This window comes from Trematomus bernacchii, unplaced genomic scaffold (genome assembly GCF_902827165.1).
Source record: "Trematomus bernacchii unplaced genomic scaffold, fTreBer1.1, whole genome shotgun sequence".
NCBI lineage: Eukaryota > Metazoa > Chordata > Actinopteri > Perciformes > Nototheniidae > Trematomus > Trematomus bernacchii.
The window spans coordinates 939,639-965,326 of record NW_022987552.1 but is presented as its reverse complement, the minus strand read 5'-3'; the positions used below and the strand labels follow the sequence as shown (position 1 = coordinate 965,326).

Sequence of the window (25,688 nt, the reverse complement as noted above, 5' to 3'; positions counted from 1 at the left end):
AGAGCCGGAAACATAATGGACTTCATCAAAATCGCGGGATCCGTGAATCCAGGTCAATGATCGAGAGAGACCAGTAGCCTACGAGTCAGCGGAACTTCACAGACTCAGATTCACAAATCCTGACTCGCTGTGCAACACACAGCAGACTCGTGCGGACTCAGAGCCGTATATAGCAGCAGATCCAGAGATCCAGCAGACTCGTCCTCATGCACGAGTCAACAGCAGACTCAGATTTGCCAAATCGCAAAATAACCCTTTTTTTTGTGATCAACATTTTTTATTAAAGCAAAATACACTGTGTAGCGGAGGTTAATATAACGTCAGTTTAATATGCTCGTGAAATGCAACAACTTTTCGGTTTCACCGAAAGGATTTCTACGGTCTTGGTGATGCTGACTCATATGACTCAAATGACTCGTATGATCCGGATCTCTTCAATGACTGACTCAGAAGACCCTGAGTCCGTAAATGGATCCGGATTTGCCATCTCTAGAAGAGAGGATTACTTTACAGGAGATCAGAAAGAGAGCAGCGCCCCCTGGCGACAAGGAGGAGGTACTACACCCGCTTTTCCTCCACTACATGTATTTAATCCCTTTAGTTACTTCACAGATGTGGATTAATGATGTGAAATATAATCAAGTGTTAAATCAGACTCTAGTTCCACCTGGAGTAAATTCACAAGCTACCCTGCAGTATACAAAGTCATTCAAACTAGCTGCACCTTTACCAGCTTTGAGAACACTTTCATGATCAATCATTATAAAACATATCATACATATTACTCTGAAATGGACCAATCTGCACAATGACTACTTTTACTGTCGCTACTTTAACTATATTTTGATGATAATACTTTTCTACTTTTACTTGAGGAACATTTTGAATGCAGGACTTTTACTGTAACAGAGTATTCCTACACTCTGGTACTTCTACTTTTACAAGACCTGAGTACTTCTACTTTTCTCATTTTAGTTTGAATTCAGTGCTTAGTTATCGCCATCTGCTGTTGAAATAAGGAACATCAACCACATTTTCTACACAGTGGAGTTTGAAAGCAGAGTTGAAATCCTTTTTAACCTTTATTATTGTATTCCTTTGAAATACACTGATGACATGCTTTGAAATGAGTGAACAATAACGTAATTCTAGCATGTTTTAAAACGACCCAATGTAACCGGTGTCGTTAAGCGGTCTCTGCGTTGTGTTCTGTGTTGTGTTCTGTGTTGTTCATGGATGAGACCCGAGCCAGCATACAGCTTTAGACGATCTCCGTTTAATCATTGACAATCTGACAGCAGATATAACAATCAGTCTTATATTAGATATCCCTCACAGTGACTCCTCTCACGTGGAACATTTACAAAAAGGGAAGAGGAAACGTGAGGGAGGGGAAGTCCTCAGAACAATAATCTCCTGAGCACAGCGACCACACTTCAGAGGTTCCGCTCACTGTTCTCCGACCTTGTCAGGTATTGAACGTTTAATAAATAAAGAACACAGAATTACTTAATATAAAACACAGAATTTGTGTGATTATACAAAATGATTTACAAATAAACCCCACTGCATATTTACAACTGTTACACCAATACATCAAGTAAAAGAAAAATGCATAACCTGTTAAGCCAGATATTTAAGGATCAGTTTACCCACATTAAAATATATATTATTCTATTATATTTGCTAATATTGAATCAGAACAAATTAAAAAAAAATCCGGGTTTTCGTTAATAACTATGGTGCTAGAAAAATACTCAAGTGATCATTTAAAGTGGACCTATCATGCTATATTTGAATAATATAGTGTAGGACCATACCTATATAAGGCATATTTATACTTTTTTTTTTTCAAAATACCAAACAGATCATGCATTTTAGCCATGCCTCATTTTGCTCAATTTGAAAAATGTTAGCTCTGTTTTTGCAAGGGTTGATTCTGTGAGAACAGCACCATCTACAGGCCTGGCATATGTACTACAGCGTCTCCAGCGCTTTCGAACGGCAATGCCGTGGTTGTCTCCTCCTGATTGGTGGAGTTGGCCCAATAGCCGTAGCGCCACCGTCCTGACGTCAGGACAGTGTTCAAATCTGGATCAGTTTTTATCAGATCACAACTAGCATCTCTTCCGCTACAGCAACAACTACGCGACGACAACAGAGACCATGGAGACAGCGGAGACCGAGGAATCAACGGAGACTTCGACATTCCCCCGGGGACGCCTCGGCAGACAGACACGCATGAGGCAGTGACGAGAGGAAGAGAACCGAGATCCGAGGGAACAAATATCCACCATGTTGTTAGCCACCCTGCTAGCATATCGACGGCTAAAGCTACAACGGAGCCTCCCTCCCCCCACCACCCCACCGCTCCAAGCACCACGGCAGGCCGCAAGCCGTTTGCTGTAACGGACAAAGACAAATATCTTCAAGCTGACGACATTATGCATTTAAACAACAAAAATGGACTACATATTTTTCATCTGAACACTAACAGCCTGAGACACAAACTGGCTGAACTCAGGCAACTGTTCATGAACGGTAAGGCAAGCATATTATGCTTTTCTGAGACCAAATTGGACAATTCCATTACAGATTCAGAGATTGAAATTGAAGATTATCTTGTAGTGAGAAGGGACAGGAACGTGAATGGAGGTGGTGTCTGCATGTACATACATAAAGACACCAATTTCAAAAACCGTACTGACCTGCATCATGAAAATATTGAATCTGTGTGGGTTGAAATTCTTTTTGACAATGCTAAATCTGTAATAGTCGGGACAATCTATAGACCACCGGAACAGAGTGACTTTTATGATACATTAGATGGGTGTTTGGCTGATGTGGGGGATGTAGAGACAATTATTATTGGAGACTGGAACACGGATATGCAACGTAAAGACACGTCCGTCTTCAAGTCCTTCAGTAGGATTTGTGATCTGCACGGCTTCAGCCAGCTAATCACCCAACCCACCCGGGTATGTGAAACAACACAAACTACCATTGATCTCATTCTGACCTCTGACAGGTCCAGGATCTCCAGTAAAGGGGTTATAGCATGCGGTTTAAGTGATCATTATATGATATTCTGTACCCGCAAAAAGCTAAAACAAAAAGCCGGCTGTCACAAAACAGTCATATCTAGAGACCTCAAAAACTACTCTAGCGAGGCCTTTAACCTAGAACTGGAGAGCCTGGACTGGTCAGATGAGCTCAGTGGTACACAAGTTGAAGAAACATGGCTTGGTTTCAAAAACAAATTCTCTGCAATACTCAATGATTTGGCCCCCCTAAGAACAACCAGGGTAAAAAATCGCGCTGAGCCGTGGATGCACTCCGGCATACTGACCGCCATGAAAACCAGAGACAAAAAATGCTCTGAGTTTCATAAAAGTCAGTCAATGCTTTCCAAAAGCACGAGCAGTGAACTCCAGGCCCACGTGACTGAACTAAAAATTGAAAGAAACAGACTAAGAAATGACGTAAGCTCCATGATCAAAACTGCCAAAAAGAATTTCATCAATGACAAAACTGAGGAAAACAAAAATAAACCCCGTGAACTTTGGAAATTACTCAATAACCAGCTTGGCTGCAGCAAAAAACTCAAAACGAGATTTTCAAACGTAAACATAAAGACAGATAACAGGCTCATCACAGACAAACTGGATGTGGCCAAGTACTTGAACATTTTTTTCACAAACATAGCCACAACTCTTGTAAATAAATTACCCTCCCACTCAGGGCTTTTTGGAGTAGATCACATTATGACCTACTACAAAAACCTAGGGGTACGCAAAGATGATTTCAGTCTAGCAAGGGTAACAACAGCAGAGGTACTCATTAAACTGAGCGCCCTCAAACCTAACAAGGCCACTGGCCACGACAATATCCCCTCCAAATTCCTCAGAGACACAGCAACCGCCATCTCACCAGTCATAGCTCACATAATTAACCTCTCCATAAAACAGGGAAAAGTACCCAAAGACTTCAAAATTGCAAGAGTAACCCCCCTGCACAAAAAGGGCAGCAAATTGGACCCAGGCAACTACCGCCCTGTTTCTATACTTACCTCCATCTCGAAAGTCATGGAAAAAATAGTATATGAACAGGTCGAAAAGTACCTCGCAGAAAAGAAACTAATCTATGAATTTCAATCTGGCTTTAGAACATCCCACTCCACTGACACATGCCTTCTTTATTTGAACGACCACATCAAACAAGAGGTGGACGAGGGTAAATACTGTGGCATGGTGATGCTGGACCTACAAAAGGCTTTCGACACTGTCAATCACCCCATTCTGATTGACAAGCTAAAAGCAATTGGTTTTGATAAACTATCGGTGAGCTGGATGCAATCCTACCTGGAGGGGAGAGAACAGATGGTGGAGGTAAACGGTACTCTGTCCCCCCCCCTCCCAGTGAGCTGTGGTGTTCCACAAGGAAGCATATTAGGTCCGTTACTGTTCCTAATTTATGCAAATGACATGTCATCAGCATGTGACTGCAACTTGTTCCTGTTCGCGGACGACTCAGCCCTGCTGGTCTCTGACAGGAGCAGATTGCAGGTTGAAAAAACCCTCAGCTCCGAGCTCGGCAGAATCTGCACCTGGCTCGCCGATAATAAATTATCATTACACCTGGGTAAAACAGAGTCCATTCTCTTCGGTTCGAAACATAATCTCAGCAAATCCGACGACTTCTCAGTTGCAGTGGGTGACATTATTGTCACAAGTAAGAAGGAAATTACATACCTAGGATCTATTCTTGAGGCAAACCTCTCCTGTGACAAAATGGCATCCAATGTAATAAAAAAAGTCAATCAAAGAACTAGATTCCTATACCGGATCTCCTCTCTGGTAAACAAAAACACCCTGAAAACTCTGGCAGGAGCACTCATTCAAGGGTACTATGACTATGCTTGCACGTCATGGTACCATAGCACCTCCAAGGCGCTAAAAATAAAACTTCAAACATCGCAAAATAAACTGGTCAGACTACTGCTTGACCTTTCATCTAGAACCCACCTCACCTCTGCCCACTTTGACAACCTAGGATGGCTTAGAGTAGACGACAGAGTACAGCTACTTGCAATGGGCCTGGTCTACAAGATCCACTACACCTCTATGGTACCCATGTACATGTCAAAATTCTTCCCAAAGGTCAAGGAATACCATGATCATAACACCAGAGGGAGCTCCACAAATCATGTAAAACCCAGATTTGGCACAAAAAAAGGGGAATACACGTTTCGCAATTATGCCACATCAAGGTGGAACGCTCTTCCCACAACTGTAAAGGAAAGTAAAACTATACTTACCTTCAAAACCTCTCTTAAAGAGCACCTTCGGGGGAAAGCATTGCAAAACTGGCCCCGGTAATGGTACAAATCTCAGCCTGTCGTACAATGGACAGCTTCCCCCCCCCATCTATGTATATACTCGCATTTTAGACTCTGTTACTAACTGTATATCTGTAGACTTGGTATGTCCTAAATGTCCGGTTAGGATGTATTAGAACGAAATCTAAAATGAAAATTGTAAATAAGCCATCTGTATGTAAAAAACCACCTGTATGTAAATTGTAAATAAGCCATCTGTATGTCAAATATGTCTTATATGTCTTAAATGATATGATGAATTGGAAATGGGGGACCCTGATGTAAACAAGACGAAAGTCTTTCTCTGGTCTGCATCCCCTTAACAATTGTATGTTTTGAGCTGTACTGTACTGTACCCAATATACAAGCTGTTAATAAACTTTTCAATCAATCAATCAGATCCGTTGCAGCCTCTTTTTTAGAGATTTGGGTATGGAGGAAAATAGAGAGGGTTGTGTTTTCTGACACTTGGTGAGTTCCCTGGAACACCGGGGACACATATTCATGTATAAAAGACGTACAAAAGTGCATTTTGCATGATAGGTCCCCTTTAAGTTATAACTTTTAATTCTGAGGTGGACATGAATGCGTAGAACCATATTATGACAATATATTCAATAATTTTTCAGATATTTCCCCCAAAATCTACAAATACTAAAGTCATGTTGGCACTGAAGGAAACGTCAGAGGATAACTAAACTCAGCAGGGTTCATCCTCTGGGGAACAACATCTAATATCAGACACAACACAACAGTGTGCTTGTGATCCTCTGGGAACATTTCCTCTTTGTTCAGAAGAGAAAGTTAAACTCATTCTCACACATTTGGGCCCTCGGGAGTCCGCCTACTTTCAGACTGACCCACAGACATTATCAATCAGTATATACTGTCTCTACTTTAAAGAGTCCTCTCCTGCTGATGTTCAGGTATGTATCAGTATGTACTGTCTCTACTTTAAAGAGTCCTCTCCTGCTGATGTTCAGGTGTATATCAGTATGTAGTGTCTCTACTTTAAAGAGTCCTCTCCTGCTGATGTTCAGGTGTATATCAGTATGTAGTGTCTCTACTTTAAAGAGTCCTCTCCTGCTGATGTTCAGGTGTATATCAGTATGTAGTGTCTCTACTTTAAAGAGTCCTCTCCTGCTGATGTTCAGGTGCATATCAGTATGTAGTGTCTCTACTTTAAAGAGTCCTCTCCCGCTGATGTTGAGGTGTATATCAGTATGTAGTGTCTCTACTTTAAAGAGTCCTCTCCCGCTGATGTTTAGGTGCATATCAGTATGTAGTGTCTCTACTTTAAAGAGTCCTCTCCTGCTGATGTTCAGAAAGCTTTTTATTGTTCTCATACAGCCTGTGCTGCAGCACCTCTTTTCACCCTCTGTCTGAAACCAGAGCCCAGTCTGCTCTGATTGGTTAGCTGATCGGCTCTGTTGTGATTGGTCAACAGCTTAAGATGTCCCGCCCCTTAGCCTATCACGTACAATGTGTTGGAGCGAAGAAATCAGCTGCTCCGAATACTCCTTCCACCATAAATATGATATTTGATATCACAGGTATGTTCTTGCTCCTCAGAGTGGAAACACCCAGTTACTGAATGAAGAATCCCCGGGGGGAATCAGGGAGACTGAGGAGGAGGAGGAGGAGGAGGAGGAGTCTGTGTTCAGGTATGAAGACTACACCTGTCTCCTTCTGTCTGAATCACTGAATCCCTTTGGAGAGTTTTGCTCTGCTTGCAAATGGATCGTCTCCAGGTGTGGGGATTCTTCGGCTTCATCTTCTTCACCGCGGCCGTTAACACAACACACAGGTAAACACACACACACACACACACACACACACACACACACACACACACACACACACACACACACACACACACACACAAACACACACACACATATATAATCATTAATAAGCTTTTATAAGACATGAGATAAACAGGGCGTCTGTGACCGGTTGCTTGCCACATAGTGAGCCCACATGTATCTGTACTGCTAAGTCTTGTATTGGCTACCTAGCTTACTTTGTCTCCTTCATCAGCCAGCATCCTTGGTATCTGTTGCTCACTGAGTTGATTCTCGCTAAGTAGCCAATATAAGGCTTAGTCATCTTGCCAAATATTGAGCCTGTGTTGATGTATGAAAACTATGTTAGAATTCATACATGAAAATGAATAAAGTGAAATAGTACGTGTTGTGTCCCTCAGCTCGGACCCCTCCTACCTGCTGTTGGCCCCCCGCTCTCTCCGCCCCGGGGTCGCGACCACGCTCTCCGTCTCCCTGCTGACCCACTCCTCCTCCGTCAACGTGTCCGCTCTCATCCGGCACAAAGACCTCATCCTCAGCTCAAACTCCACCATCGTCTCTGGAGGTCAGACCCTTTATAAATCATTAACATTAGACAATTATAAAAACGTAATGATACTTGTTCTGTCTGTTATGTGTGAGTGCACCTTTGAGAATGCTTGGATCTTCGCTGTACTCTGAGTAGGGACAATAAAGGAATCTAAAAACAAGGTTTAATTAGCTTTGCAAGTGTAATTAATTAAATAAATGTGCTTTAAATTCTGGTTTAAAGGGTCGACCCAGCTGCTGACTCTGCCACCTGTAAGTATGACACATTGTTTTTTAAATACTTTATTTACACCTGGGGGAATTATTTTTGGTAACCATTTTGTTTGTATTATTATATAAATTAAATTTAAATGGTTAAATAATTATTCATCCTGGGGTACATTTAAATTCGTAACAGTTGCTCCATTTTAGAAATAAAATAAGGATTAAAAGATGAAAACATTTGGGGATATTTCTTATTATTAAATACTCAGATCGTGTACTGGAGTAAAAGTAGAAGTACTCAGATCTTGTACTTCAGTAAAAGTAGAAGTACCCAGATCTTGTACTTGAGTTAAAGTAGAAGTACTCAGATCTTGTACTTGAGTAAAAGTAGAAGTACTCAGATCTTGTACTTGAGTAAAAGTAGAAGTACTCAGATCTTGTACTTGAGTAAAAGTAGAAGTACTCAGATCTTGTACTTGAGTAAAAGTAGAAGTACCCAGATCTTGTACTTCAGTAAAAGTAGAAGTACTCAGATCTTGTACTTGAGTAAAAGTAGAAGTACTCAGATCTTGTACTTGAGTAAAAGTAGAAGTACTCAGATCTTGTACTTGATTAAAAGTAGAAGTACCAGAGTGTAGGAATACTCTGTTTCAGTAAAAGTCCTGCATTCAAAATGTTCCTCAAGTAAAAGTAGAAAAGTATTATAATCAAAATCTAGTTAAAGTAGCGACAGTAAAAGTAGTCATTGTGCAGATTGGTCCATTTCAGAATAATATATATGATATGTTTTATAATGATTGATCATGAAAGTGTTCTCAAAGCTAGTTTGGATGTTTCCTCCGTGCAGATCCCAGAGAGCGAGTCCAGTTACTGGAGCACGTACCAGCTGGAGGTCAAAGGTCACCGGGGCTGGGAGGAGGTTTTCTCCAACTCCTCTCAGCTGCACTTTAACCCTAAAGGCTCCTCCACCTTCCTCCAGACGGACAGGAGCAGCTACCTGCCGGGACAGGTGGTGAAGATCAGAGCCATCTCAGTGCTGCCTGACGGGAAGCCCCTCCAGAGACCACTGAACATCACCATCAAGGTGAGGAGTTACTCTGTGTTTATATTAAACCCCTCCAGAGACCACTGAACATATCCATCAACGTGATAAACAGACCCGGTATATTCAGTATTCTGCTGATTGAATCCACCTCTCCTGGTCATAGTCAGAAGGAGTAAAAGACACTAACTTGTAAAATGTAAAAAGCTGAACTAAGAAATGGTTTTCTGTTCTCAGTTTTAAATCTTGATTTCATTTCTCTGTTCCCACGTTGCTCCAGGACCCCCGGGGGAATCTGCTCCGTCAGTGGCTGGACGTGGAGGGGGTCCTCGGGGTCGTCTCCACAGAGTTCCAGCTCTCTGAAAACCCTCCTCTGGGGAAATGGAGCATCGTCGCCACCATCAACGTGAGTCTGGTTCATCTCAACAGTGGCTCTGTTTTTGAGCTGTAGAAAAAGACAGAATAAAAGATTAAAAGAAAAATGTTAAAGCAGTTTTTTAGGTAATGATATAAAAACAGAATTAACTCATTTAAATCCGAATGCAGTTCTTTTTCAGTGAATAAATTAACAAATACGTGAATAAAAACAATTTGTGAAGAAGTAAATCATTTTTAAAGAAATCTGAAAGCAGTTTTTTTCAAGGTGATTACATTAATAAAAATGTTTAATTCAAAATAAAAAACAGGGAATTTTATAAAGAAATTCATTTAAAAATAATTCATCTGAAAGCATCTTTTAAGGTGATTAAATAAACAAATAAATGATTGGGTTTTTTTTATCTAAAAGCTAAAAAAGTAGCACTGCCAGTGAGCCTCATACACACCAATATTCACCAGAAATGTAATAGATATGCATATACATACATGCAACATACACATACACACACTCTAAACATACACACTGACAAATGTGTAAAAAAGTGTATATTTCAAAATATGCAGTGCTCATAATGTGACCTTAATAACACATGTTTATCGTCTGTGTGTTTACAGAGGGTCTCAAGTGAGAAGTGTTTCCATGTGTTATATTACGGTACGTACACTTTCTATATTTCTACACTGAATTCTTGATGAAATATATGTTTTCCTGTTTATTTATCTGTTGTTTGTCTTCTTGCAGATCTGCCGAAGTTCGAGGTGGTGACAAACGCTCCGAGTGTTATCCTGCGTGGAGAAACCCTGCGAGGTTCCGTCACAGCAAAGTGAGACAGTTTTCATATTTCATATTTAGACAGAGGTGGGAGAAGTACTCAGATCGTGTACTTGAGTAAAAGTAGAAGTACTCAGATCTTGTACTTGAGTAAAAGTAGAAGTACTCAGATCTTGTACTTGAGTAAAAGTAGAAGTACCAGAGTGTAGGAATACTCTGTTACAGTAAAAGTCCTGCATTCAAAATGTTCCTCAAGTAAAAGTAGAAAAGTATTATCATCAAAATATAGTGAAAGTAGCGACAGTAAAAGTAGTGATTGTGCAGATTGGTCCATTTCAGAATAATATATATGATATGTTTTATAATGATTGATCATGAAAGTGTTCTCAAAGCTGGTAAAGGTGCAGCTAGTTTGAATGACTTTGTATACTGCAGGGTAGCTTGTGAATTTACTTCAGGTGGAACTAGAGTCTGATTTAACACTTGATTATATTTCACATCATTCATCCACATCTGTAAAGTAACTAAAGGTAATAAATACATGTAGTGGAGTCAAAGTACAAGTACCTCCAAATTGTACTTAAGTAAATGTACTTTACACTTGTGTGTGTTTCCACCCTCAGGTACGTGTATGGAAAGCCCGTTCAGGGACACATGAATATAACGTTTATTCATAAGTTCCACGGTTATGAAGATGCTTATACCGAAGAAGGAAAAGAGGTGCGTCGTTTTAACATCCCGAGAGAAATATTCATTATAATCTGATTTAAACAAACCACTTCTACAGCATCCAGTGATTAAAGATCAAGATAGTTAAGGGTTATTTAAGCATTTAAAAAAATACATGATATTAGTATAAATAAGATATGAGTTAAGAAGCCTTCCCTTTGACATTGGGTATAAACTTTTAAACTTTTTAAAACCACATTCTTTATGGTTAATAAACAAATACAGTAATAATATTTTTTTTAAAACATGCCATATTTCATGCCTTAAATCTAAAACCCTTTATTTTTTACATCAAGAAAAACTAATAATAAATGTATTAAAAAAACAAAATGAGGCACAAAAAGTATAATATTGGACATTTTAATAAAAATAATAATCATATTAAAAGGGAATCATAATAATAAAAATAATAAAGACATGTTTTTCAAATGAAATCAATAAAAAATAATAACAATATCATTTTAATTCATTTCATATAAAGTGAAAATGGCCTGACTGCTGCTTTGTTTCAGATTGACGGGGAGGCGGACTTCCTGTTCGATGTTCCCGACCACAGCTACCATCCGAGGAGCAAACGACGGTCAGAGATGTTCTACGAGGGAAACATGGAGGAGGAGGGTTTAGAAATCATTGTTCACGTCACTGAACACCTCACAGGTAATCAGTTATACCTGGAGTAGATATAACTAATATGATGATGAAGAGAACTCTGAACGTGAGTCGAGCTCATTTTTTGGGTCCAAAATGTCCATATAGTATGTCCAAATGTAAAAAAGAACTACTGTATCAGTTTATATAGGTGAGGCTGTCTTAAAAAAATAGATACGAAACATTGACATGCTAAACATTTCTTAACAGGGTTTAGTAAGACAAATCAGAAGTATGCGAAAACTGACAAATTAGCCCAGGACTCTAAAGGGCCCTATTCTGCTTTTTGGGGTTTCCTGAAACGCCTCCATTGGAGTCCTTTGTTTACTCACAGAACATAGTGATGTCACACTCGTGCTCCTATTGGCTAGCGCTCGAACACATTGTACGTAATAATCTAAGGGGCGGGACATCTCTAAGCGGTTGACCAATCACAACAGAGCCGGCCAGCTAACCAATCAGAGCAGACTCTGGTTGGCGACAGAGGGTGAAAAGAGCTGCTGCAGCACAGGCAGTATGAGAACAATAAAGAGCTTTTTGAACATTAAAGCATGGAGACATGTCCCAGTAGAGACACTACATACTGATATACACCTGAACATCAGCAGGAGAGGACTCTTTAAAGTAGAGACACTACATACTGATATACACCTGAACATCAGCAGGAGAGGACTCTTTAAAGTAGAGACACTACATACTGATATACACCTGAACATCAGCAGGAGAGGACTCTTTAAAGTAGAGACACTACATACTGATATACACCTGAACATCAGCAGGAGAGGACTCTTTAAAGTAGAGACACTCCATACTGATATACACCTGAACATCAGCAGGAGAGGACTCTTTAAAGTAGAGACACTACATACTGATATACACTTGAACATCAGCAGGAGAGGACTCTTTAAAGTAGAGACACTCCATACTGATATACACCTGAACATCAGCAGGAGAGGACTCTTTAAAGTAGAGACACTACATACTGATATACACTTGAACATCAGCAGGAGAGGACTCTTTAAAGTAGAGACACTACATACTGATATACACCTGAACATTTCCAGAATATGTTTCAAACAAGTGCTTTACACAGTTATAGGAGATAAATATGTCGTTTTTACTAACCGTTTAGTCTTATCGTCCTGCAAAATGACAGTTCGTAAAGCTCTTAAGCTCAAAGACAATCAGTGTTCGATCGACTTACAACCTAATAAATGAAAAAAAATTCTTGAAGTTGTTCTTTCAGTGGACTTTGTTTATTAATCTGATTTTAACGATGTGTTTCCTTGTTGTTTCAGGCCTCACATATAGCAGCAGGACAAATGTTTCGTTGGCAAAGTACAGATATGAGAGTTCATTTCATGACCATCCAAAAATACTACGGCCCTCTCTGATGCTCCCTGTCACTGTGAGGAAAACGAATAATTTCATAGTTTAAATCCATTCAAATGTACTTTAAAGGTGGGGTAGGTAATTTTGGAGAAACCAGCTTGAGATCGCTAGAATTTGAAAATACACAACCGGAAAAAATCTGCCACTTCCTTCAGACTTCCTTACAGAGCCCCTCCTCCAACACACACGAACGCGCACATGACCAATGAGGGCACGAGATAAGTTTGTGCACAGATGGAAGGCTGACAGGCAGGTAGGCCATCCAGTTATTTTAGCCGGGCCGGCTAAAATGATTGGTCGTACTTTTTACAGTACTACTGCTTCCACTGAGGACATTTTTTTATGGATTTTTTGTCAAAGCACTTCAGATATTCATTGCTATCGGGATGTTAAGAGCATTCCATGGAATATAACAAAAAGTGTATATCGAGACGGTTTCTCAAACTTACCTACCCCACCTTTAAATATGACTTTACTGTATATATTCAATTTACCTAATTTAGTTTGTAATATTTGTTTTGTATTATGTTGAAACTTGCTAACCCGAGCTCATATATAATAGATTTCTTACAAAATGACAATTATGAAAACTTGTATTTTCAGATAAAAAGCTATAATGAGCTTCACCTTTCCCATATTTTCATTTCTCAGTACAAAAAGCATTAGTATAATTCCATGTTATGTGATGTACCCAACACATTTCTATAATTCTACCTAAAGGATTTAATTCAAAAGGATTATTGTCAATGATGGTCTTTGTTTTATAGCTGAAAATATCCACGTACAACGACGAGCCGCTGTCAAAGGAGGATCAGAGAAAGACCGTCCATGTGTCGGTGATGCAGCGAAAGCGAAATCCATGGAGCTTGTCGTTAGACGAGAATAAAGAGATGGAGCCTCGTCGATCTAACGTGTCGGGATCTTATGGAATAAAGGAAGAGAAGATGATGATCGAAGAAATGGAGTTCCCCGTCCCAGCAGACGGGTTAATACCCCTCAACATCCAGATAAAGAACGACACTGAAACGCTCACCATTGATGTGAGATGATCTGTTTATCACCTTAAAACTTGCCCTTTAACAATGACTCTATCTCCAGTCTAGCCAGTGCAACGTTAAGTCAAAGTCAAAGTCAACTTTATTGTCAATCTTTTCAGTTTGTGTGTACAGACAGAGAGATCGAAATACCGTTTCCCACAATCCCGAATACAAAAAATAGAAATATATATAAAAATATGTATGAAAATATGTATATCTATATATACACAATCAAAGACACATTTATACATATGCACACATTAAGACCTAAATAAAAGCACAACAATCACAAAATAACAGTCACTTCAATATCTTTGGGGTTAAAATGAAAAATGCTAAAATAATTATTGACTGATATGGAGTGGCGTATCATCTGAGAAGATAACACAAGAAGTACTTTATTGATCACAATTTGGGAAATGTTTGTTTTGCAGCAGCATAAAAGACAAGGCATTGTACAATACAAATTAAAAGACTAGAAATAAACAAGAAAGTAGAAAATATACATGTTGAAATTACAAATTAACAATAACAAGATATAAAGTAAGGTATTATATTTACTTAAGTATGTGACAGATCAAGCAAAGAAGCTTAACAAAAACGTTTTTTTTAAATAGATGTATTAAGGTCGATTAGAGCGTTTAAAAAAATGATTTGGATCAACCTTTTGAGACCTGATTTTCTTCCAATCCTTTGCTTCCTGTTGGCAATATGAAGGTCAACGAAACATGCATCACACGGCTGATTTAACGGCCCTGAAGGACTTCAAAAGTCAGACATTATATAATCAAACATATACATAAACACAAGGAAAATTGTGTCTTATTGTTGAGTAAATAACAGTGTGTGGTTTAGAAAAAAATACAAAATTAGAAGGAAAAAACGATGAAACAATACAGATTTCAGTTTTCTGAGCCCCTACTCTCCCCCTAACTGAATGCAACAAAAGTCCGACATTATACAATTAAAATAAAGAAGTAGACACAATAAGTGTGGCTTGATATTGAGTAAGAAAAAGGTTGATAAACGCTGTGAGAATGGATCTGCGCAGAGCATTTCTCCGCGATCCCAACGTTCAGGGAGCTCTATGCAAGTCAATGGCACTCCCTGTTAGTTGAAAATCGACGCTAACGGGCCCCCACTGTGTTTGATAGTGACACCAAGGGATCCTGACATAACGTCACTATAGTACGAGTTGGGATTGAGAATGTGTTGTTTTTTCAGGCGTATTTTGAGGACAGCCATACCACTCTACAGCTGTACAGCATCTACAAATCGCCCAGCCACTCCTACCTGCAGATTAAAACACCTGAACCTCCACAGGTAAATATGAAACGTTTGGTAACATAATGTCAATATATGTCAATATGTCATATAAACATATTCCTCTTCCTGCAGGTTGGTTCCCCCTTGGAGCTTCACGTTGACAGCAATTTTCCAATGTCTGAGATTCACTACATAGTAAGTACAACGTTATAAACACTAATTTAATTAATATATTTATAATTCTTCTGAAGGTTATCTATTTATTTCATACTTGTTTTTAAAATAGTTTTATTTTTTTACTTCTAATCGTGTCTTACTGCACCGTTATACACCAAAGAATATGCATAGTGTGTAAAGCTACTTGACAATAAACCTTGATTCTGATATGGTATTTTATTTATTTACATCAGTAGAAATGGTCTGAGGCTTAAAGGTAGACTTAGGGCAAGTATAGAATAAACTTGATTTTCTCACATTATCTAAATTGGATTTGTGTGATATTGTCTGATTTTATTAAAAAAGTTCCGTTGCTTTATCCTTACACTATTTTTTGGTTTCTGCATATATTATCTCATAAAGCACTTTGCATACGTCATTTTTATCACTAAAGTCTGTCACTTTACAACTTTGGAAAGTAACAATATGTCTGTCATCTTGTTTTGGTGTTTTTCTGCCCCCTAGTGGCCTAAAAAAAGTCAATGAATGCAGTTTTGATTTGAAAATAGATAAAATAATGGCGGTTCTGACGTCTACCTTCTGTGTTTAAAGGTGATGTCCAGAGGTCAGGTGGTGTCTGCTGGGAAAAGCTATGGTGTTGTAGTCCTTTTCCCAGAATCCACCTGGACTCCTGTGGCCTGCATCATCGTTTACTGCGTGCATCCCAGCGGAGAGATCGTTAACGACATCATGCATTTACCCATCACACAAACTCTACAAAACCAGGTGAGATATCGTCTCAGGTTTTTAAAATTATGGTTTGAAGAAGGACACAGTGATACTTAAGTTGTGTTATTCTAGTATTGTGATTTTCTTTTTTAAGTTAGAAAAACCAATGCACAGTAAAGTGAAGCTAATGCTAACTAGCTTTGTATTAGCAAGTTGGTGATTAGCCTTAACTTTTTTGTAATCTGAAGCCAATTAAATGCTTGAAAAAATTGCATATAAGAGTCTAAGTATAATATATCTGACTGTTTTATGAAATAAATGGTCGTCTAGTTACTAAATTGGTTGCAAACGATGCTTTAAGAATTTGTCTGGTGTTAGTGACATATAACTTTCTTAATGGTAGTTTTAATAGATGAGGACATTAGTTCAGATGTTAAAGGGGAAATATGCACATTATCAGGATCAAATTTGTATTTGAGTTCCTACTAAAACAGGTTTGCATGCTTCAATATTGAAATTATAATCATTCTCATACTGTCAGTCTGAAACTGTGTAATTGCTCAGTTTAGGCAAATATCTCCTTAAGCCATCCCTAAACAGCAGATGTTTACAGCATTTAGACTTACTGTATATGCCTTAAAGTTATATTTACGGCCAAAAAACTGAATTATGTAACACTTGTCAACATTTACCACCTATTAAAAACACTTTTCTGTGACAAAACTTGATGGCTAAGTTGCTGAATGTATTGTAGTTGCACTAATATGGTTGAATAAAGTGGTGAATGATTATGTGTGATGTGTGTGGAGGAAATTCTTAAGATAAACTGATAAATAATTCATGGACAAAGTTTGTCTTTTGTTATATTTAATAAAGTAATAAAGAAAGTCAATATACAAGTGAAATCGATCTGAAAAGCAGGAACAGAGCTACTTCATCCTCAGAGGATAAAGAAGTTCAGTCTCTCTATATATTCATGAGAGGAAACAACTGGTCCTCCATCCCATCATTACACCATTAAACCCCCCAGTCCTTATGATACTTTGCCAAGACAATGTGATGATGGTAATATGTTCATTGGCAGGTGTCTCTGAGTTGGAGTGAATCAAAGACGAGGCCGATGGAGGAAGTCACTCTGAAGGTGAAAGTGGCAGAAAAACAGTCTCTGGTCGGGATCCTGGTGGTCGACAAGGCCTCAAAGTTAATGGGATCTAACGACATCACCATGAAGACGGTAAGTAATTTCTTGTTTACAAGCACCAACTTTTTTCTATTTTGATAGAGATTCTGAACGGGAACTTGTTTGTTTATTAACATGTGGTGGAAATTCTGCAATGAACAAGTCAAAGAGTTCTGAGTCTTTGAGAGCAGAGTCTCAGTTAGATGTATTCACCTTCCTTTTGCATGCTAGACTTTGAGAATAGTTAAATTCATATTCATTTTATGCAACACCACTTCCTGTTTGTCTGGTTAGCTAGCTAGCTACCTAAAATTAGCTATATTTGAATAAGCTAGCTAACATTTTCTTACTATCTTACTAGTCTACTATCTTATTAGCTTGCTAGCAAATGTTAGCACTCTATCTAATTATACATGTATAGCTATCGCCAAATTGGTGATTCAAATAATTTGAATTAAAATGATTAAGTAATACCTCATGTGTAAACCAACAGTTTAGTGCTTTTTGTAAAAAGCCAGCAGATCTTCAAAGCTCCTGTGAGTTATTTAGAGAGAGTTTTTTCATATAAGGAATCTAAATGGTTACGTTCTCGCCAGAAAAGTATTCAAACTTAATATAAGAAACCCTTTAAAAAAAACCATTTATTTTCAAACGAAAGCCATGCACGCTCAGTAATTACACTTCCACCCTAAAATGAAATTAAGAACATAAAATACTGTTCATACTAATACTACTACTGCATAATACTACTGTTGTTTAAAAACTGTTCAGATTTGATGTAAAGCGTCTTTGAGCATTAGAAAAAGCGCTATACAAATCCCATGTATTATTATTAAAATAAGGCAATTCAAAAAGGCCTAGTTCAGGTAAAGAGTAAGGTGAATAGCATTGTAGCATTCTTCATAATCATAATTTACAATACTTTTTAAAAAAAGAAACAAGAGAAACAGACTTGACAGTCTGACCCTCAGTCAAGGAGATACATCTTAACAACTCAAGTTTCTGGTTTTTCGAAGACGGTTGATTGTCAAATTAGAGTTTAGCCATTTACAACAGTCCATCCAGTGATCTGTGAACACTAAAAGCTTGCAAAACGTCCCATGGGTCCTCTGTTGTTTAATATTTTCCAGCTTTATGTCCACCCATATGTCTCCTCACATCCCCTGCAGGTATTTCTATGAAACCCAATCTGCCTCCCAGGTATCGGGTTCATTGTGAACTGAAGTGTTTTTACCCCAGCTCGGTCAAACAGGTTTTAAACAGTAAGTGCAGAGAGGGCAAAAGTACACACATCCTTTACTCAAGTAAAAGTAAAGAAGTATGGGCTTTGAAATGTACTTCAGTAAAAAGTACCCATAACTAGCAGCTGTTTTAAAGAGTACCTGACCTCCCTTTATATTAATAGAACAATAATGTCATTGTTAGTTAATGAATGTTTCCATGCTGAACAACGGCAACATGACAACGTTTTCATTGGTCCCTCTTCTTTAGAGAAGACCAGGAAATTATGGATACACGGATCGTGTTCAAATCAATAGGCACGCAATGACTCTAAATAATAATGATCACGCCACCAAACACACATTCAAACTAAAGGAACCAGCCTGTTTGGAAAATGTAAGAAGTAGAACGTTTGAGTTCAACATGTAAGAAGTAGAAAGTACAGGTATTTGTGTTCAACATGTAAGAAGTAGAAAGTACAGGTATTTGTGTTCAACATGTAAGAAGTAGAAAGTACAGGTATTTGTGTTCAAAATGTAACAAGTAGAAAGTACAGGTATTTGGGTTCAACATGTAAGAAGTAGAAAGTACAGGTATTTGTGTTCAACATGTGAGAAGTAGAAAGTACAGGTATTTGTGTTCAACATGTAAGAAGTAGAAAGTACAGGTATTTGGGTTCAACATGTAAGAAGTAGAAAGTACAGGTATTTGTGTTCAACATGTAAGAAGTAGAAAGTACAGGTATTTGTGTTCAACATGTAAGAAGTAGAAAGTACAGGTATTTGTGTTCAAAATGTAAGAAGTCAAAGTAAAAAGTCGTCAGAAGAATAAGTAGTGGAGTAAAGTACTGATACCAGAAAAATGTACTTAAGTACAGTAACGAAGTATTTGTACTCCACTACTTCCCACCTCTGAATAAGTGCTCTCCCTGTATTGTTGCTCTTAGTGGGATACAACAGTAGCTGCTATATCTTTGTTCATATCTTTCCCATTCACAGGTGCTGAAGGAGATGAAGGAGTACGGCGTTTCAATGGCCTACGCCCACTATGAGGAGATGACAATGGGAGATCCGTACTCCGTCTTCAAGGTTTGCCTCGTTAGAGACAGTATGGAAATCCAGTATCCAATCATCCTTAATCATGTTTTTGTGTTAATTAAGTCTAGCATTATACACTTTTCCTTCTTTGTTACCATTTTGACAAAGTATAGTATAGTATAGTGTGTTATCTAGTTGGTAAATCCACTGCAGATTGAAGTGGAGCTAATGCTAACTAGCCTAATCATAAACCGATCAGAAGCTTGACAATTGTTAAGGAAAAAGGATATTTAGAAAATCAATGATCATCAAAATCTTGCCTGTCCACATACACTATACTTAACAAATTGACATTTTAGATGTGTGATTCTAGTAATGTGAGTATAGTGTGTTATCTTTTTGGTAAAACCACTGCTGAGTGAAGTGGAGCTAATGCTAACTAGCCTAATCATTCACCGATCAGAAGCTTGACAATTGTTAAGGAAAAAGGATATTTAGAAAATCAATGATAATCAAAATCTTGCCTGTCCATAGCACTATACTTAACAAATTGACATTTTAGTTGTGTGACCATAGTAATTTGAGTAATCTGGAATCAAAGGTGGTAAAACCAGTTCACAGAGAATTGGAGATAACGCTAACTAGCTTAACTGTACGCCAATCAGAAGCTTGGGAGTTGTTTGTAAATTGGGGAAGTTAGAGGTTAGCCTTTCAGGGTTTTATATTGTATTTACTTGTTATTATTACCATCTAAATTATTATTGTTTAGTCAGTGTTAGGACCAAAAGTGACTTGGTTAGGATTAAGCAACCAAGAGGGGGATCATGGGTAAAAAAACAACAACGTTGGCACTACAAGATTTTGTATTCCTCTTGACGCTAGATGGGGCTTTGTCTCTTGTAAGTAAAGATTTGTTATTTTAGTCATTGACAAACTAAGATAACACAAATAAAAACAAGCTGAAATGTAATACTACTAGTTATTTGAGTTAAGATGAAGCAGCGGCAAACATAAAGGTCTTCAGTCTTGATTTTAGAAGAAGTAGAGCTGTCTGTGTAATTTATTGAATTAATGATAGTCTCTTTGCATTCAAGCCAAATTAATGTTGTTGAAGCTCCTTCTAAAGAACTTATAAGCGTTTCACCTAAATGTGAATTGAAATTAGTATTTTTTTTAAGTGTTTAATGTCTTTCTCCAGACATGTGACCTTGTGGCATTGACTGACGCCACTTTAAACATGATGAAGAATCCAATGATGGCTGAATTACGTAAGTTTTAACAATCAATGTTAATAAAAAGCTTGCCTTTTCACATTCACTATACCTTTTGTGTCCATGCGATTCTAACACAAACAATCCTCGTTTTCTAAACAGCAGGCGAGGGAATATTTCATGGGACGGCGGTAGACGATTCAAATATGGAGCATCGAATGGAGCCACGAGAGCGCTGGAACTTTCCGGAGACCTGGATCTGGATGGACAAATACACAGGGTAAAGCTTTAGAAATATAATGAGAGCGGTGCAGGGATGTTGTATTTCTGTGTTGAACCCTGAAGGCAGCATCTCCCTGGTCCAATGGGATTCCTCCATGTGATTTTAGATTATTGCAGAAAATAATGGTTCAAACAAACATTTATGATACTTAGACGTTTAGTTCAGCAGATAATCTCCACATATTAACACCACTTTATGATTTCTGAAGTAAAAAGCTAACAATAGGCTATAAAGGAACTACAGCACGGTCACATGACTTCACGTCACCACCGCTAAGCTTAAGGCAGCTAATGTTGGGCTATAAAGGAACTACAGCACGGTCACATGACTTCACGTCACCACCGCTAAGCTAAAGGCAGCTAATGTTGGGCCATAAAGGAACTACAGCACGGTCACATGACTTCACGTCACCACCGCTAAGCTAACCATTGTCTCTATATTTATTAAGACATATTTTTTGTCTGTGTTTCGCAGCGATTCAGACTCAGCAGATATTACTCTGACTGCACCTGACAGGATCACAACGTGGGAAAGCCACCGCCTTCGTCATGTCTGAGAACCTCGGCCTGGGCATCGTAAACATGCCTGCTAAGGTATTTAATTCACTATAGTATAAGACTAAAGAATAATCCCCAAAATACAAGAGTAACCATCGTAAAACAAATTTTTGTTTATTGATTTTAACCTTTTTCTTTGTTTTGGATAAGGGATGTCAATCGATTCAAATGCATGATGTTCATAGTTAACTAAATCCCAATTTCTTTATCTGTTTTGAATGTAGGCTACCTTTAATGGGATATTTTCCTCATTTTTGAAAGCTTGATCAATTTGGGAGTGGACAAATATGATTGCTTTATACAAAATGTATATTTATTATTATTGCAACAGTCCTAATTTTGACAACCCTGTTTTGAAACGATTATGGATATCTATAATTGTTATTTTTCTGACTTCGCTTAAATTCAGATCACTTTTTGACTCTCTGAATTCCTTTTATTATTATTTGGAGTAAAAACAGCCATAATATACATTTTTAAAGTATGTGTTTTGGTAGAAATTCCTAATATTATGCAATTTTCAACATGGAAATGTAATTATTATTGGTATAAACCATGCATATTGCAGTTGTTAGTGTTTTTTTTAAACCTAATGAGTTCCCATGTGACCCTCCTGCAGCTCACAGTGTTCCAGGATTTCTTCCTGTCCTTGAACGTGCCGTCGTACATCATCCGAGGAGAGGAGCTTCTGCTGGAGGTCGTTCTGTTCAACTACCTCTCTCAGGACCTGGAGGTCAGTTGGCTTTTTCACCCCAAAAAAAGACTCAATCCTTTGCATATTGGATATCTGAGCATCAGTCATGGCAACAGTACACACATCCTTTACTCAAGTAGAAGTACAGATACTCGTGTTTAAAAAGAATCTGGTAAAAGTAGAAGTACTGACTCAACTTCTTTACTCAAGTAAATGTAAAGAAGTATGGGCTTCGATAGTAAAAAGTACCCACACAAATGTTTTTTGTACATACTGTTGCAATGGATAGAAAGCCAATTAGAGCCGTATCAATTTCAGATAGCCTTGTTTCTTCAGTAAGGAACAAAATACAGATATATAGTCACTGAATTCATACATTTTTATTTAAAAAACATACTTTCTGCACATTTAGAGCAACCAGGCTCTTCCTCAGCATTCCTCTAAATATCTTAATATCATGTTTTATTTCATAAGAACTTTAAACATTTATTTTTCGGACTCTTAAACACATTTCGACGAGCGGCAATGATAATATGTATCTATTATTGTTTATTGAAAAGTTAAATTGCAGCAGGTCTTAAAGGGCCCATGTCATGCTTTTCTGGTTATCACCCGTCCCCTTGTGTGTTATGAAGGTTTTTCTGCATGTGAACGGTCTGCAGAGTCACAAACCCTCAAAGTACACCCTGTAGCGAGTAAAACTCTAACACAGAAAAGACTCAGCAAGGCTGCGGGTGTGTGTGTGTTAGGGCTGGTTTCGGGCTGGGTTTCGCTGTCTCGCAGACGGCCACTGGGCTCACAGGGAGGGGGGGCAGGAGCTCCAACAAGCCGTTTAGGACAGAGAGTGAATACACATGCTATACAGAGATGCTGTATGAGAAACCAATGTGAGTTTGGAACATTGAACAATGTAAATCTATTCTAGTAGACCTCAACAATGGAATTATGATCAGTAGAAATGGCCATGACATGGGACCTTTAATCCCTGCCAACCACGTTTATTGTTTTGTATTTTTAAACACTTTAGATTTAGGTCACTTGATTGATTTGTACTCCTCAGACTACAAGATATATCTTCTTAAAATCTCTTGAGTCTGACGGTGTGATATATATTTCATTGTGCAGTTCAGGTGTTGGATTACATGTGTGAGGCGTGAATGTGGTTCTCAGGGTCAGGGATGTGTTGTTTTTCATGCTCTTATCTACTGTGGCATCAGTGATTTACTACTGCAGTCATTATTAAAAGACAACCTTTATTCTCTATAATCTTTCAATCGTTTATCACATAAAAGCTTCTTAAAGTAAGCTTCACAAAAAAGTAAGAAGTCGGTCTTGAATTTGATATTTTCCTACAACAACATGGCTCTTTTGTGACCTCGCCCTCTCTTTGGTATTGTGTGTTTCATGTGATCTGGGTGGTTCTTCCTCTGTCTCTTTGTCTACAGGTCAGGGTGATTGTTGTCGAGAGTGACACCTTTGAGTTTGTGTTCCCGGACAATGGAGAGCTTCCGATGCCAAATGTTCGCAAAGTGTCCGTTGGGAGTCAGCGCGGCGCGTCTGTCCTCATTCCCATCAGGCCGCTGGTCCTCGGGGAGATCAGCGTCTCCGTGAAAGCTCTGTCAGCGGCGGCGTCCGACATGGTGACCAAGACGGTGCTCGTCAAGGTGAAAATCTAAGAAACAGGAAGTAAAATAATGTGACTGCAGTGAAGAAACTCTTACATTTGATGATTGAGGTCCATTGACGTACATGTTGTAGTATATACAGATGGAGCATCTTATTTCAGACAGTTTGAAACGCGAGGGTCGTGATTGGTCCGTGATTGGTCCCTGATCGGCCCGTGATCGGTTCGTGATGAAGAGCCGGCCCCCAGTCTGACTTGATACCGCCCCCGTGATAAATAAATGTAGTTATTGTGAAGCCAGCTGCAATGGATCATTGATCCACCAGGGGGTGCAGTGGGATTCCACACTGGAGCTCATGTGAAATCAACTTCGATACAGTAAACTGGATGTACAGTATGTCTGGTACTAATGTATAGCGGATCTTTGTTAAAATCCATATGTCACGGATAGGATCAGTCTGTGCTAAATAAGACATGTAATCATTTACAAAACATCACCATGTTGTTATTTAACAAAATAATGTTGTTTAGTCGAAAAAGGACTCTTTAGTCGAGAGGAAATGCAGCCGGCTCTCGATTTTTAATCCTAATTTAATCATCATCTTCACCACGATCATTTATGTTCGCCGAATTGACATGAAATCACTGACAAATATGAATATACTGTATTCAACTTCATTAAAATGTTATTAACGTGCCTAAACTCAGTAATTCACTAAAAATATTTATATTTTAATGGAGCCTTGTCAGGCAGATCAAGATCCGGACGCGTAGCGGAGGGATCTTGATCCCTGGGTGTTATTTTTCCCCATAATGACCAAGTCGCTGCAAATTATCCCGCTTATTACATGGCCACATTCTCAACAAAGTAACGACATGACTCCCAATATTAATTGAAATGCTTTTATGGATTTAGAAAATGTTTTTATTGATTTAAAAAAGAGTTGTATGTATTGATTTAAATTGACATGCATCCGCTAAGAAAAATAGTCCGTTGTTACCGTTTTTTAAACAGTCAGAATGAAACGGCAGCTCTCAGCTGTGTGTTTACACACCTAATGGCCCATCAGCCACAGCTCTCTCCCCCCCCTGATCTTTCTTTTCCAACAGTTAAGTTAACTGTAGGTTACTCTGAGTGACAAGCTTACAGTTAGTGAAGTAACACTTTTTTTTTGTGAGTCACGACCTGGCTGTTTCATTCTAACATAACGCTCCAAATATGACTGTTTCCACTCGGACTTCAATACAGCAACACCATTGTTTGGTTTCCATGGTAGCGTGTCTCTTTAGTAGCGTGCACTCCTTTCCTGTAAATTACAGGTCCAGCCAGGCAAAACAGTGCACTTCTCTTTCCCGCACTACTGTGACAGACCATGGGGCTGGGTCAGCCACTAACATATTCATATTTCTCTTCTCAAAAAGAGAAATATGAACGTTAGTTTTTAACTGAAATGATCAAATAAAGTCAAAATGTCACAGTGTTTACAAACATTGACCATACCGTTCACCAGCCCCCACCCCCCTATGTTGCATGCAGCCGGCTCTCCCGATTTTTAATCCTAATTTAATCATCATCTTCACCACGATCATTTATGTTTATGTTCGCGAAATTGACATGAAATCACTGACAAATATGAATATTCTGTATTCAACTTCATTGAAACGATCAGGATGGGTGTTATTTTTCCCTACAATGACCAAGTCGCTGCAAATTATCCCGTTTATTACATGGCCACATTCTCAACAAAGTAACGACATGACTCCCATTCTTAATTGAAATGCTTTTATGGATTTAGA

General features: G+C 38.5%; 1 protein-coding gene across 1 annotated transcript in view; it reads left to right on the top strand.

Moving 5' to 3' along the window:
• The first annotated feature begins 468 nt into the window (after positions 1-468).
• The window catches only part of LOC117477171 (CD109 antigen-like), a 44,865-nt gene continuing 19,645 nt past the window's right edge, over positions 469-25,688 (top strand). The window contains 23 exon segments of the mRNA XM_034123818.1: positions 469-555; positions 6,950-7,041; positions 7,557-7,747; positions 7,955-7,983; positions 8,783-9,019; positions 9,258-9,383; positions 9,971-10,010; positions 10,098-10,179; positions 10,751-10,847; positions 11,369-11,513; positions 12,803-12,912; positions 13,664-13,936; positions 15,158-15,256; positions 15,332-15,394; positions 15,968-16,141; positions 17,169-17,318; positions 19,484-19,573; positions 20,721-20,790; positions 20,896-21,003; positions 21,484-21,545; positions 21,547-21,609; positions 22,193-22,306; positions 23,713-23,931. Of these exon segments, the coding sequence (XP_033979709.1) occupies positions 469-555; positions 6,950-7,041; positions 7,557-7,747; positions 7,955-7,983; positions 8,783-9,019; positions 9,258-9,383; positions 9,971-10,010; positions 10,098-10,179; positions 10,751-10,847; positions 11,369-11,513; positions 12,803-12,912; positions 13,664-13,936; positions 15,158-15,256; positions 15,332-15,394; positions 15,968-16,141; positions 17,169-17,318; positions 19,484-19,573; positions 20,721-20,790; positions 20,896-21,003; positions 21,484-21,545; positions 21,547-21,609; positions 22,193-22,306; positions 23,713-23,931 (2,721 nt within the window).